Below are 16,307 nucleotides of genomic sequence, written 5' to 3'. Positions count from 1 at the left end.
TATGCTGAACAGTTGGGAAATGACCAGAAAATGCTATCCGATGTTCTATGGTCAGAGGTGATAGGACGGCCACCAGCTGCGCACTGCCGACATTCATGTTGGTCTTCTTGGCCTCAAGTGTCTGTGGGTCTGACACACTGGACTACAAAGAACAAACTCCAGGAGTACAACTTTTATTCCAAATGACCCTCTTGTAAAAGCAGGAAATAGAAAAGAAAATAACCACCAAAAAAATACAACTTTACAATAAAAGAGTCATTGGACAAAAATGGTCACACAGTTCATGGTTATTCACAGTTTAATGCACGGAAATTACATTTTTCTCTGTACTAGGCACCACAAAATGTAAACACCATTAGAAATAAACCTGGAGGATGCGCTGTGTGCATGTGTGTGTTCTCTCGTTATTGCATGGCAGAGGGATAGAATCTCCACCTTAGAACTACACCACACAATGTCTGTTTGTGTGTATGTTTGTCCATTTTCCCCTTTGTCCTATTGTATTTCTTCACTTGGATTTCCTATTTCCCCACTATAGAATCTATTGAATGACATAAAGCAGGATTAGACAGAGATTATGCCATAATAGAGACCAGGAAGTAAAGTACACATGACGTTGAGCCAACTGTTCCAATCCCTGACAGCTCCATTAGGCTCCCAATGTCAACCCACTTCCTTAATCATCTGGAGCTTTATGTCGTCACTGTTATCATATCTTTCTTCATATCATTCTGGTCTCCTCCCAAACCCATCCATTGTAAGCTCCTTGCTCCATTGACTGTCTTCCAGGTTTATTTGCTTCAGACTAATGTCTGATTCACACTATATGGCCAACCCAAACCATACTGCGCTGGCTCAGATATTGTCTTTTCACATTGTCATTTCCAGCACGGTTCTAGCAATTAATGTGAACACGTAACCAGGCTTGGCTCTATAGTGTGAATCAAACATAACTGTACTTCTTCTTGTACTGCACACAACAAAACACCACAGTAATGGTAGAATGGTAGAACACAACATGACTGGGGGGATTGGTGGGAGGCCTCTATCAGTATTGGATCATACAATGTTTTGCTACAGGTGCCCAGAGGGTAGGAAGGGGGAGGGTACAGTATAATATACACACATGAGATTGATTGGGTGATGGGGTGGTCACCAACATGATAGCCATATCTTCCATTTAAATATCTATTTACTCTCTATCGGTTTTGGTAATGATATCTTATTATTATTAGACACTTGTATTATTGGTCCAGCAGCTTTTCTCTTTCGCCAATATGTTTTTTTTTAACCAAAATAAAAAAATGGTAAAAAGAAGATGAAAGTAAAAGTCACATGTAGCAATATGGACACACAGCTGCCAGTCTGTTTTCACTCGAGTCTCCACCACTTTCCCTTTGACCCTCCTCAACACACAGAGAGAGGTAGAGAGGGGCAGTCTATAAAGGAATGATAAAAGGGGAGGAGGGAGAACAATGGCGCAGTCCATAGATTGCCATCTGTGTGTTGTTTCCTGTTTTGGGGTTGGTGGGAGAGGGTAAAGGAGGGGATTTGGGGGGGACATGGTAGCCTGCCTCCCTCTCACATTTTCCCCCCGTCCCCTCCCTCACTTCCACAGCTGGGTGCTGAGGGTTTGGCCCGAGGGGGGTCCCACCCCCTCCCCTATGGGAGCACCTGGTTGGACAAAGCTGGGTGGCGCTGCCACACTACCACTCATGGCGATGCCCGTCATCTGCTGGGTCATCTGAGAGAGAGATGGGAGGAGGGAAAGATAAATGGTGTGTGAGGGAGAGAAAGAGAAACAGAGAGAGGGAGAGTGACAGAGAGACACAGAGACAGGGAGGGAACAAGAGAGAGAGAGAGAGAGAGAGAGGGGGGGGGCAGGGCAGAGAAAACATAGAAAGGTTAAAGGGTTGGACAAACCCAGTTAAATAATTCTACAATGACAGCAACAACCTGCTTAACACATCAGACGTTATTCCCTTACTGCATGTATAAAGGACCAGAGTATACCCTCCTTCTCTATTTTCTACTTCTCAGTCCATCTCCTTTATTTCACTCCCATCCATTCCCCCTTCCCGATCTCTCCTCTGCTCTGCTCTCCTCCCCCCTCTCCTCTCTTACCTCCTGTCCAGTTCCAAACCATTATAAATTTACCTTCATGCCAGGGGTTTCCATTAGCCGGAAATAGCCGGCTTTTGTCCGATATTTTTTTTTGAAAAGCCGATAAATAAAAAAATTCCATTGCGAAATAATGCTTTCTAGCCTATTCATTGATGGAAATACCAGTCGATGTAAATACATTTGACTGGTCATGCTTATCGGTCTATAGGTTAATTTGCATAATTTTGTGGAATTACATTGGCACGAGTACACAGTATATTCGTTGTGTATCTTATTTATCACATGCATACAGCATACAGATACAGAGTCTTTGAGTGGAACATCTGTCAGACAAACGCAAAAGCTGCTGCTGCAGCATCTTGTGGTGCTTTCAAGACAACTGGGAACTCAGAAAAATAAGAGTTAAAATCATGACGTCAGTGATCTTCGGCTCAGAAAGTCGGAGCTCTAGAAAGAGGCCCGAGTTCCCGAGTTGGAATTCCAAGTTGAATGATTGTTCAAAGCGATTTTTCCCAGTCCAAGCTATTTTTCCCCCCCAGTTCCCAGTTGAAATCACTGAAGTCTGAGATTTCCGAGTTCCCAGTTGTTTTGAACGTGGCATCAAACGCGAAAGGAAGGCAGGCTTCATCAGCACGTCACACACCACTTTGCAATGAGCTGGAGGTAGTATGCATTTTTTAAAACATATACTTACTAATTGTTTGAAACCGGAACGTTTTAATGCCTATTATGAGGCATGTCTTACCTTGCTTCAAAGTAGCCTATTAGATCTAAATTTCTAACGGATATTTTCATCTATGTCACATGAAACCGCTTGCCTGTGCAGTGCCCTTTTGATGATGGTGCTTTCCCGTTAATTCCATTACGGAACGAACATTCACACGTAGCCTACTGCATTGTGTACATTGCTGTGCTTATAATGTGAAGAAATAATAGTTTATTAACATTTTAAGCTAAACGTTCTGATCTGTTGCATCAGACTCATAGCTTTTAAACTTTTTTTTTATGTAGCCTACCGGTTGTATGAATTTGGGATCTATCATCGTCCCAGAGTCTGTTTGGAATAGGCTATTTCTTTCTCGACAAGCTGATGAATGGAATATGTAGCCTAAACTTTTCTACTATAGTAGATTTAAATAGGCTAGTGATTTTGCTGTTCGTTACTCGTCTTGTTGGCTGAGGAAAAGTAAATGTGGACAGTTCATGTTCAAAGTGCACAACAGAATTCGGTAAGAAGAACTGCACATCGTTGCATCCTCGACTTGCATGTTCTGTTAATATGAATTACCATATTCTAAATGTGATTTCTGTCATTCTGAGCACTGTGGGTACACACCCTAATTAGGTTACGCACCCAATGCGTATGGGTCCGGTAATTTAAAATTATGCCGGTCAAATGTCCGGTGCTACATTTTCCTAAAGGAAACCCTGCTTCATGCACCTGCAGAAGCAGAACTATCAGGCTTGTGTGAGCTACGTGTGTGTTTGTGTGTAGCACAGACAAGCCTAATGACTCCAGAGCACTTCGGAGTAGCCCCCCCTCCCACCCCCCCCCACATCCCTCCCAATCCACCAAAGGTTGAAGCCCAACAGCATGCCCTGAAGCCATTACAGTACACACACGACCGATCATATCATGTACTTGACAGAGGCAGAGTGTGTGTGTTTGTGTGTGTGTCTGTGTTTGGTGTGTGTGTATGTGTGTATGTTGTCAGTGGGAGCACAGTGATTTATGATCTCTCATTAACCTCCTGCAGTCGTCAGGAAAATGACAAGAGCTCACACACACACAGCGGTCGGATAAGGGAACAGGGACACACACGGGGGGGGGAGAAGAATGAGTAGAGAAGTTCCCCCATGTTCACCCACAGTGTGTGTGTATGTGTGTTTTATCTGGTCCATTCCCAGCTGGTACTTTTGCAGCTGCCGTTGCTGCATCACTGATGTGAGTGTGTGTTAGTTACCTGGTTCATATTCCACTGGCCCTGCTGTTGTTGTTGCTGCATGGCAGCGTACATCTGGGGAGTCCCTGCCCCTGCCCCCGCCCCAGTTGGCATAGCTCCGCCCTGAGGTCCCATGATGCCTTGCTGCATGCCCGTGTAACCGTTGGGCATCGCCATGCCGACCATCATGCCAGAGCTCTGGCCCATCATGGCTCCTCCTCCCTGGGCCATAACCCCACCCATCATGGTGGTGGGTGGCATAGCTTCGCACAGTCCTAGGAAAGCCTGGAAGTTAGGCTGGCCGGAGGGCTGGCTGGGGAACTGCTGCATCTGAGGCTGGCCCATATACATAGCAGCAGCTGGAGGAGAGGATACACACACGCACAAGTACAAGTACATGCAGAAAGGGAAAGCATTTGGGTCAACACTTAATATCAGCAGAGACAATACATCCTCAAGGTTACCTCCACTAGATTTCTGCTGCAGCAACACTACATAAAGAATAGGTTCACACTACTGTGTATGTACTACAGTGCATTCGGAAAGTATTCAGACCACTTGACTTTTTCCACATTTTGTTACGGTACAGCCTTATTCTAAAATGGATTAAATAAATATTTGTCCTCATCAATCTACACACAATACTCCATAATAACAAAGCAAAAACAGTTTTTCTTTTAGAAATTGTTGGAAATTTATTAAAAAAACAGAAATACCTTATTTATGGTCACTCTGACAGAGCTCTAGAGTTCCTCTGTGGAGATGGGAGAACCTTCCAGAAGGATCTCTGCAGCACTCCACCAATCAGGTCTTTATGGTAGAGTGGCCAGATGGAAGCCACACCTCAGTAAAAGGCACATGACAGCCCACTTGGAATTTGCCAAAAGGCACCTAAAGGACTCTCAGACCATGAGAAACAAGATTCTCTGGTCTGATGAAACCAAGATTGAACTCTTTGGCTGAATGCCAACTGTCACGTCTGGAGGAAACCTGGCACCATCCATACGGTGAAGAATCGTGGTGGCAGCATCATGCTATGGGGATGTTTTTCAGCGGCAGGGACTGGGAGACTAGTCAGGACCGAGGGAAAGATGAACGGAGCAAAGTACAGAGAGATCCTTGATGAAAACCTGCTCCAGTGCCCTCAGGACCTCAGACTGGGGCTAAGGTTCACCTTCCAACAGGACAAAGACCCTAAGCACACAGCCAAGGCAACGCAGGAGTGGCTTCGAGACAAGTCTCTGAATGTCCTTGAGTGGCCCAGCCGGAGCCCGGACATGAACCCGATCAAACATCTCTAGAGAGACCTGAAAATAGCTGTGCAGCGACGCTCCCCATCCAACCTGACAGAGCTTGAGAGGATCTGCAGAGAAGAATGGGAGAAACTCCCCAAATAAAGGGTCTGAATATTTATGTAAATGTGATATTTCTGTTTTTTACCTGGGGCAGCAGGCTGTTGGCTGACGGTAGTGTTGCTGTAGAGCGAGAGGATGGAGTCCTTGGAGAGGAGTTTCTTGGTCCCCTCCTCTGTCTTGGCGCTGCTGTTCTTCTCACTGTAGAGGTCCAGATCAGCCTGGGGGGCAGCTGCATCCCCCGATACCCCTGTTGATGCTGCTAGTGCTGGGGCACCTGGGACTGCACTGGAGAGGGCCTGGAGGGACAGAACAACACATAGGAACATCAGAGACAATGGGTGTGTGTGTGACCAAATTGATTTATTGAAGCCAACCATGAGCAGAATGCACCAACACACATATATTAGCAAAGTGTACACACTCCTTGCTTCACATTTTGATGCCTTAGAATTCAATCGAAAAAGGGATTACATTAGATTTTTGTCCTACCGACGTACACAACAAACTCCACATTTTCCAAATTAATAAAAAGCGAAGAAGTCTTGATTGCGTATGTCTTCACACCCCAGAGATAATACTTGGTGGAAGCACATTTGGCAGCCATTACAGCTGTGAATCATTTTTTATAAGATTCTACCAACCTTGCACAACTATTATGGCAACATATCCATTGTTTTTGTCAAAATTGCTCAAGCTCAGTAATTTTGGTTCTCTAAATCATCCATTCTGTTTGCAACAAGGCCGTTAAGTAAGACTGCAAGACAACACGACAAAGAAATGCACTTTTTGGCCAACATTTTAAACAACAGGTTTGGGTCAAATCCAATACAACACAGAGTGAAACCCTCTGTATTTTCACGTATTGTGGTGACAGCATCATGTTATGGGTATGATTGTCACTGGCAGGGATGGGGGAGTTTGTCTGGATCAAAATGTATATGAAAGTAGCAAAGGCCAGGTAAGAAGAGAGGAAAACCCGCTTCAACCTAACCCTGGGATAAAAAAAATGAATAGTGGGACAATTACACAAATGTTCACTTCAAAGACACACCAGAATGGCTTTCCAAGAGGTGCTGAGTGTTCCCGAATGGTCCAGTCTCAGCCCTGACTTAAATTGGCTTGAAAATCAGAGACAATATTCCCAAGCATATTCTTGAGCAATCTTGACAAAAACAATAGTTATACACTGAGTGTACAAAATATTATGAACACCTGCTCTTTCCATGACATAGACTGACCAGGTGAATCCAGGTGAAAGTTTTGATCCTTTATTGATGTCACTTGTTAAATCCACTTCAATCAGTGTAGATGAAGGGGAGGAGGCAGGTTAAATAATGATTTTTAAGCCTTGAGACAATTGAGACATGGATTGTGTGTGTGTGCCATTCAGAGGGTGAATGGGCAAGACAAAATATTTAAGTGCCTTTGAAAGGGGTATGGTAGTAGGTGCCAGGTGCACCGGTTTGTGTCAAAAACTGTACCCCTGCTGGGTTTTTCACACTCAACAGTTTCCTGTGTGTATCAAGAATGGTCCACCACCCAAAGGACATCCAGCCAACTTGACACAACTGTGGGAAGCATTGGAGTCAACATGGGCTAACATCCCTGTGGAATGCTTTCGACGCCTTGTAGAGTCCATTCCCCCACGAATTGAGTCTGTTCTGCGGGCAAAAGGGAGGGTGCAACTCAATATTAGGAATGTGTTCTTAATGTTTTGTACACTCAGTGTATGTTGCACTAGGAGTTACACAACGTTTGTAGAATCTTATTCAAAATTATTCACAGCTCTAATGGCTGCCAAAGTATTACCTCTGGGATGTGAAGATAATAAATAATAATAATAAATTAGTCATTTAGCAGACGCTCTTATCCAGAGCGACTTACAGGAGCAATTAGAGTTAAGTGCCTTGCTCAAGGGCACATCAACAGATTTTTCACCTAGTCGGCTCTGGGATTAGAACCAGCGACCTTTCGGTTACTGGCACAACGCTCTTAACCACTAAGCTACCTGCCGAAGACATACACAATCAAGACATCTTTTTTTGTATTTTATTTCTTTGGAAAATGTTCTATAATTTTCGTTCATTTTGAAATTGTGGAGTAGGTTGTGTAGATCTGTAAGAAATAAAATCTAATTTGATCCCTTTTTAGATTGAATTTGAAGGAAGCAAAATGTCAAGACTGTGCAAGGGCCTGTAGACTTTAACTAGGTACTGTACATGCATACACACACGTCCACACACTCACAAGGTAGAGGTAGTACGACTGACAGGCAGCCCTTAAAGGAGAGAGAGAGATGGGGCAGAGAAAAAGAAGAGGTGTTGTCACCTTAAGTGAGATGGATGATATTAATTAGACTGGTGCAGAAGAGAGAGATGAATAGAGCGAGAGAGGTTGAGCATGAGAAGACACACACCCTTTATAAAAACATTTTAAAAACAAACATACCTTCCCACACAGACACCCATTAAGTCTAATGGATGGGGATGGTATAAGGTGCCGGAATATATGAAAAGGCGCATTTGTGTAGGCAGGGAGGGCTAAGGTAGAGGCTGCAGAGAGGACGAGAGGCAAAGGGGAGAGTACAGGTGAAATGAGAGGAGAGAAAGAGAGGAGCGAGAAAGAAGAAAGAGGGAGTGAGCTGGTGAATAAGATAAGGTGAGACAGGAGAGAAGTTATGAGTGATTACTGAGCTTTACACACACACACACACAAACATGCCACAGGAAAGGCTTTGTGTGTTGTGGCATTCGGCTGCTTAGCAGGCAGTGCTGCTCGCCCATCTCTCTGCAGTCCCTTTGACTGGGGAACAAGGGAGCTTGAAAAAAAGGAGGGAATGAACAGAGCGAAGTAGACGAGCAGTGACTCATACACACACCTGTACACATGCCCTTGTACAAACACAAAGACTGAGACAGACATCCGATACAGACACAAGCAGACACACACACACACACACACACACAGTGGTGATTAAGCACACAATGTGTAATTGGAGCAGGGACTTAAATCCATGACCTTCTACTGTCTGAGTACACACACAAACACACACATACACTGGGATACACACACATACACTAGTTGGGTCCATTTGCACTGTATTAGGGCAGAGACCGATTAAGGTGACAAGCAGGCGGCTCTGGAGTGTTGAAATATGTATCAATGTTCTATAAATAGCCAGGCATTTGCATGTGGCCCAATGAGGAGCGTTTTCCTAATGTTGGATCTGTGTTTCTGTCTGACTGCCTTCTGGATCATTAGTGAAGTGGGAGTAGAAGAGAGAGGATGAGAGAGAGGGAGGAAGGGGGGTGTGTGTCTGGTCAATGTGGAGGGAATAAATAGATTGAAGAGGAAGAAAAAGCAGGGACTGTCCTTATAGTGGACACAGTCAGGTACACAACAACACACACACGCACACAGATCTGTGCATAGCTGGGCTCCCACTGTAGCACACTGTGTTCCAGTATCCATATTATATTCCCCTCTGTTGATTCCCCACAAAGCTGTGAATTAGAAGTGGCATTTCCATCCAACAGCCATTTCCCACTGTGTCAGTATTCATACACTTCTACACTCAGACCCACAAACACTAGCAGCGTGTGTTCCAGCCAGCCCAAATCTGGCAGACTGCATACACACTCACACATGCATGCACACACACACACAGGCAGGCACACACTCACACTATCCCCCTCTGAAACACCATCTGCAGTCGACAATCCTACTGAGCAATGTGTCCAACAGACAGAAGGTTTTGTGTGTGTGTGTGTGTGTGTGTGTGTGTGTGTGTGTGTGTGTCTTTGTGTACGGAATGTGTCTGTATGTGTATGGAGGGGCAGGGGTGTTATTGTACTGAACACGGCATAAACCTGGCCAGGGAAGAAAGAGAGAGGGAACAGATTGAACGTCTAATAACCGACTTGTGGGACAACACACACTCTATTTCTCTCCATCTCCATCCATATTTCTCTTCCCTCGCTCCAGCCTCCAGTTTTTCCAGAATATTCAGAGAGAAAAAGGCATGCCTGGTTGAAAAGCTGTGGATAACAGAAATCCCAGATCATGAAGAGCTGTAATCGCATTTTTATAATTGACATATTCAGAGATAGCAGAGCATCCCAAAATCCTGTTTTATAGTTGAGGGAAAGCAGCTCAATGCTGTCTAATGTATGTATGTATGTACAGTACCAGTCAAAAGTTTGGACACACCCTACTCATTCAAGGGTTTTTCTTTATTTGTACTATTTTCTACGTTGTAGAATAATGGTGAAGACATCAAAACTATGAAGTAACAAAAAAGTGTTAAACAAATCAAAATATATTTTATATTTGAGATTCTTCAAAGTAGCCACCCTTTGCCTTGATGACAGCTTTGCACACTCTTGACATTCTCTCAACCAGCTTCATGAGTTAGTCACCTGGAATGCACTTCAATTAACAGGTGTGCCTTGTTAAAAGTTAATTTGTGGAATTTCTTTCACTCTGCGGTCCAACTCATCCCAAACCATCTCAATTGGGTTGAGGTCGGGGGATTGTGGAGGCCAGGTCATCTGATGCAGCACTCCATCACTCTCCTTCTTGGTCAAATAGCCCTTGCACAGCCTGGAGGTGTGTTTTGGGTCATTGTCCTGTTAAAAAACAAATGATAGTCCCACTAAGCGCAAACCAGATGGGATGGCATATCGCTGCAGAATGCTGTGGTAGCCATGCTGGTTAAGTGTGCCTTGAATTCTAAATAAATCACAGACAGTGTCACCTGCAAAGCACCCCCACACCATCACACCTCCTCCTCCATGCTTCACGGTGGGAACCACACATGCAGAGATCATCTGTTCACCTACTCTGCATCTCACAAAGACACGGTGGTTTGAACCAAAAATCTCACATTTGGACTCATCAGACCAAAGGACAGATTTCCACCGGTCTAATGTCCATTGCTTGTGTTTCTTGGCCCAAGCAAGTCTCTTCTTATTATTGGTGTCCTTTAGTAGTGGTTTCTTTGCAGCAATTCGACCATGAAGGCCTGATTCACGCAGACTCCTCTGAACAGTTGATGTTGAGATGTGTCTGTTACTTGAACTCTGTGAAGAATTTATTTGGGCTGCAATTTCTGAGGCTGGTAACTCTAATGAACTGATCCTCTGCAGCAGAGGTAACTCTGGGTCTTCCTTTCCTGTGGCGGTCCTCATGAGAGACAGATTCATCATAGCGCTTGATGGTTTTTGCGACTGCACTTGAAGAAACTTTAAAAGTTCTTGAAATTTTCCGGATTGACTGACCTTCATGTCTTAAAGTAATATGGACTTGGTCTTTTACCAAATAGGGCTATCTTCTGTACACCAACCCTACCTTGTCACAACACAACTGATTGGCTAAAACGCATTAAGAAGGAAAGAAATTCCACAAATTAACTTTTAACAAGGCACACCTGTTAATTGAAGTGCATTCCAGGTGACTACCTCATGAAGCTGGTTGAGAGAATACCAAGAGTGTGCAAAGCTGTCATCAAGGCAAAGGGTGGCTACTTTGAAGAATCTCAAACATAAAATATATTTTGATTTGTTTAACACTTATTTGGTTACTACATGATTCCATATGTGTTATTTTATAGTTTTGATGTCTTCACTATTATTCTAAAATGTAGAAAATAGCAAAAATAAAAACCCTGGAATGAGGTAGGTGTGTCCAATCTTTTGACTGGTACTGTATGTATGCATGTGTGTGTGTGTGTGTGTGTGTGTGTGTGTATATGTGTGTGCGCATGTGTGCATGTGTGTATGCACCACAGCTCAAACCCGTAGCACAAAATAATAATGGGCAGCTAGTAGGTAAGTGATGTGTGTATTCATGTGTATTCTTTCTTTGTGTGTCCGGATTCATTCCACGTGCAAGCAGTGCAAATGTATTGAGTGTGTCCTAGATGCACGGTATAGAGGCAGGGAGGGTGAGACAGGGATGGGAAACGAAGGGGAGGAGGGAAGGAGAGAGGAGTGAAGGAGGGATGTTGGAAGGAGGGATGGAGGGAGGAGAGGAGTTGAGGGATGGATGGAGGGAGAGGGGTGGAGAGCAGATGGAGGAGAGGATGGAGGGTAGTGGTGATGAGTGAGGGATGGAGGGAGGAGAGGGGTGGAGAGCAGATGGAGGAGAGGATGGAGGGTAGTGGGGATGAGTGAGGGATGGAGGGAGGAGAGGGGTTTAGGGATGAAGGAAGGGGCTGAGAGAGAGAAAGGAGGGGGTAGGTACCAGGCTAGCAGTGGTGGTTGGAGGTTGTGGAACCAACCAGCCATAATTGTTCTTCATGCTCAGAGTCAGGACTGTGACGTGTACTGGGTTGGCGTGCTCCCAGGTGGCGTGTAGCTGGCGTGTGCTGTGAGCCATGTAACGAGAGAGGGGAGATCCATGTTCTGTGTGTGTCGGCAGGAGAGAGCCAAGGGAATATGGGAGAGGTGAATGGGGACGAAGGTATGGGTGTTGGAATAACTGTGGCACCTCTCAAACACACCTCATTGACAAATGTTTAATTTAAACAATTGTCTTCCCTTTCTCACACATCTGTTCTCGGACTGGTGAGAGCTGAGAATGCCAGCTCGTCTCTTCCCATCTCTGTACGATGCTTAGACTATACTCTATGACCTTAATTCATCAATTAAGTACAAGGGAGGAGTGAAAACCTGCAGACACTCGGCCCTCCGTGGAATGAGTTTGACACGTGCTCTAGAGGGAGAGGTGGGAGTTGGTACCTGAGTGTTGTTGGATGAGGGCAGAGGGTTGGACACCATTGGACCAAAGATGTCCTCATCGCTGAATGGTGCAGCAGTAGAACTCGTTGCAGCTCTGCCTGCAGGTGCATCAGAGAGAGAGAGAGAGAGAGAGAGAGAGAGAGAGAGAGAGAGAGAGAGAGAGAGAGAGAGAGAGAGAGAGAGAGAGAGAGAGAGAGAGAGAGAGAGAGAGAGAGAGAGAGAGAGAGAGAGAGAGAGAGAGAGAGAGAGAGAGAGAGAGAGAGAGATTAAACATTAACCTGTAGGCAGTATTGATTGTGTGTAAAATCTCATCTGAGTGTGTATGTGTACGACTCCTGGTTATCTATGATGTGTGCTGCCTATACCCCTTCCCTCCTCAAGATGTAGGAGGATGTTTTCAGAGATGATTTATTTGGGGTTCAGAACCTCAATGTGCAATGAAAAAGCACAGTCATCTTTCTCGACACAGGTATATGAACGTAACTCCATGCCATTTCAAAACATTCAACTCAGAGAAAGAAAAACTATTGTACCATTTTACCATTCCTTTCTGGTGGATATGGATTTTAATTAATTGAATCCACAGTGATATCACTTCCGAAGTTCAACTGGAATTGAATTTCAATTTGTGGAAAAATTATCGAATCATAAATCAGAATTTCAAAGACAAGTAATGTGGAGGAGTATATGATGGGGAGTTTGTAGGGATGTGCATCTCTACTTTCATTAACGATTCGATACGCATCTAGATGCATGGGCTCCGATAATATACAGGAATGATACGTTCTAGTTTGAACTGAATCAGTGAGATTCGTTTTGATTCGGGAACGAATTGATGCGATTTGGGTTCGATACAATTCGATGCACTAACATTTTTGCATGAACATTCATTTTCTATTTTAAATTAATATCTGCTGCTGATGGGAGCTCAGGAGCTGGGCCTCTGTAGCTGGACCTGAGCTGAGCCATTGCGCAGACTGACCATCTACCACCCCACTATCAGATTAGGGGTGGGGGAAATGTATGCTTTTAGTCCTCCCACTTTTTATCTGAAAAAACCATCACCCACTGATTAAATCAGCATGGCATTTAGCCAATTAACATAATGCAGCTTTGGATTTTACCCCAGTCTCGAAAGTGAATGGTTTAGACTGTTAAGAATTTTACAGAGAGCTTCTCCCGCTCCGACCAATGAATGCGAAATGATTGCTGTCCTTTATGAAATTAGGGTCCTAACCTGTTCATGTAAAAACAACCATATACACTGACTGTTTAAAGCAAAACTGTATTATAGAGTACCTGAACAACCTAAATAAAATCTGAATGATTGAAAACCCCAATCAGCAGTTGGATGTGAGTTGCGTCCATTCCAGTAGGCTACACAACTCGGGTAAAACACAATTTTCTACACCGCATTAGTTAACCCAGCATTGGTTGTCACACAACTGATAAAGCCTATGATTCGACATTGCGAAAGCCATTTTACAAGCATCTGAATGATGAAGGTGCCAGATGTACGAATAGCCTATTAGAATAACGGGCAGGCCTACCTCTCGTTGGCGCAAGCAGCTGTGTCTCCCACACTGTGCGCACTTATCTGACAGTCATACACAGTTACATTCATAAAAGTTCAATAGGCTACCAAACTGAAGGAGAGGACGCTTCAATTAAGTCACAACAGATAAGAGGTATTTTCAGAATAAAACAATATGAGTAAAAAAACAGTGAACTGGAGATCTATAACGTTTGAATACGTTTTCTGACCTGTGCATGCTTAATTTGGATCGGTTTGGGCTTAAACATTTGAACCGGGGACCCCTACATATAATTCCACTTTTATATTATGGGGTATTGTGTTTTTCGATATTTTTACAAATTAATTAAAAATGAAAAGCTGAAATGTCTTGAGTCAAAAAGTATTCAACCCCTTTGCTATGGCAAGCCTTAATAGGTTCCAACAGCGCCAGAGAAGATGGCTGCCGTTTTACAGCCCTCCAACCAACTGTACTATTATGTGTGTTTTTCCGCGTTATTTGTAATTGATTTTGTACATAATGTTTCTGCCATCGTCTCTTATAACCAAAAAGAGCTTCTGGATATCAGGACAGCGATTACTCACCTCGTATTGGACGAAGATTTTTTCTTCAACGAGGATATCATATAGACACCCGACAAGGCCCAAATCCCCGTCATTCGCGTGAGGAAGAGACGGAGATATCGTGGACGTAGATCGGGGTGCCTTGTAAGGATCCGACGGCGAGCGAGTAAACTGCCTCTTCCATCAATCCTATTAGCCAATCTTCAATCATTGGATAACAAATTGGATGACCTAAGATTACGGTTATCCTACCAACGGGACATTAAAAACTGTAATATCTTATGTTTCACAGAGTTGTGGCTGAACGACGACATGGATAACATACAGTTAGCGGGCTATACGCTACATGGGCAGGATAGAATGGCTGACTCCGGTAAGACAAGGGGTGGCGGTCTGTGTATATTTGTAAACAACAGCTGGTGCACAAAATCAAATACTAAGGAAGTCTCGAGGTTTTGCTCGCCTGAGGTAGAGTATCTTATGATAAGCTGTAGACCACACTATTTACCAAGAGAGTTTTCATCTATATTTTTCATAGCTGTCAAACCACAAACCAATGCTGGCATTAAGATTGCACTGAATGAGTTGTACAAGGCCATAAATCAACAGGAAAACGCTCATCCAGATGCAGCGCTCCTAGTGGCCGGGGACTTTAATGCAGGGAAACTTAAATCCGTTCTACCTAATTTTTACCAGCATGTTAAATGTGCAACCAGAGGAAAAAAAACTCTAGACCACCTTTACTCCACACACAGAGACGCATACAAAGCTCTCCCTCGCCCTCCATTTGGCAAATCTGACCATAACTCTATCCTCCTGATTCCTGCTTATAAGCAAAAACTGAAGCAGGAAGCACCAGTGATTCGGTTAATAAAAAAGTGGTCAGATGACGCAGATGCTAAGCTACAGGACTGTTTTGCTAGCACAGACTGGAACATGTTCCGGGATTCTTCAGACAGCATTGAGGAGTACACCACATCAGTCACTGGCTTCATCAATAAGTGCATCGATGATGTCGTCCCCACAGTGACCGTACGTACATACCCCAACCAGAAGCCATGGATTACAGGAAACATCCGCACTGAGCTAAAGGGTAGAGCTGCCGCTTTCAAGGAACGGGACTCTAACCCGGACGCTTATAAGAAATCCCGCTATGCCCTCCGACGAACCATCAAACAGGCAAAGAGTCAATACAGGACTAAGATTGAATCGTACTACACTGGCTCTGACGCTCGTCGGATGTGGCAGGGCTTGAAAACTATTACAGACTACAAAGGGAAGCACAGCCGCGAGCTGCCCAGTGACACAAGCCTACCAGACGAGCTAAACCACTTCTATGCTCGCTTCGAGGCAAGCAACACTGAAGCATGCATGAGAGCACCAGCTGTTCCGGATGACTATGTGATCACGCTCTCCATAGCCGATGTGAGTAAGACTTTTAAGCAGGTCAACATTCACAAGGCCGCAGGGCCAGACGGATTACCAGGACGTGTACTCCGAGCATGTGCTGACCAACTGGCAAGTGTCTTCACTGACATTTTCAACATGTCCCTGACTGAGTCTGTAATAGGCCCTTTTCACGATGACGTCATCTAACTTCCGCCTTTCCGCGTAGCAGGTTAACTTCACTTCCGTTCGCCCGTAACCTGAGACTTCTCAACGAAAATACAACTGTTGACCACTAACTAGCAAGCTAGCTACTTGAAGAAATTCCAAAAGGTACGTTTAAGTTAAATTAGTAAAGTTAAGAGTAATAATGTTTACGTATATGCAATGGTTTGTAACTTGCTAACGTTATTGTTAATTCATAATTGTTCACTGCCTTAGTTACTTAAAAGTGGGCTAACGTTAGCTAACAACAACTTAGTACCAGATACCGATAACGTTAAAAGGTAGCGTTACATTGCTGCCTGGCTGTAATGTAACAAGTTTACTTAGCTAGCTATCTAACCCTTTGTTAGGCAGTTAGTTTATTCATGAATGTATAGTAACTCACCTATTCAAATACTGTTGTGCATGATAGCTAGATAAATATTGATTCCTGGTC

General features: G+C 44.1%; 1 protein-coding gene across 1 annotated transcript in view; it reads right to left on the bottom strand.

The window, feature by feature from the left end:
* Positions 1 to 1,606: 1,606 nt before the first annotated feature.
* The window catches only part of LOC311133234 (stromal membrane-associated protein 1-like), a gene marked incomplete at both ends in the record, with an annotated part of 105,769 nt that continues 91,068 nt past the window's right edge, over positions 1,607 to 16,307 (bottom strand). The window contains 4 exons of the mRNA XM_084166721.1: positions 1,607 to 1,744; positions 4,089 to 4,426; positions 5,508 to 5,718; positions 12,163 to 12,272. Of these exons, the coding sequence (XP_084022847.1) occupies positions 1,607 to 1,744; positions 4,089 to 4,426; positions 5,508 to 5,718; positions 12,163 to 12,272 (797 nt within the window). The remainder of the gene's footprint in view (positions 1,745 to 4,088; positions 4,427 to 5,507; positions 5,719 to 12,162; positions 12,273 to 16,307) is intronic.

The sequence above is a fragment of the Coregonus lavaretus genome, assembly GCF_964263955.1.
Source record: "Coregonus lavaretus genome assembly, chromosome: 1".
Lineage (NCBI taxonomy): Eukaryota > Metazoa > Chordata > Actinopteri > Salmoniformes > Salmonidae > Coregonus > Coregonus lavaretus.
Note: the sequence above shows the minus strand (reverse complement) of the source record. Positions and strands in the feature narration are given on the sequence as shown.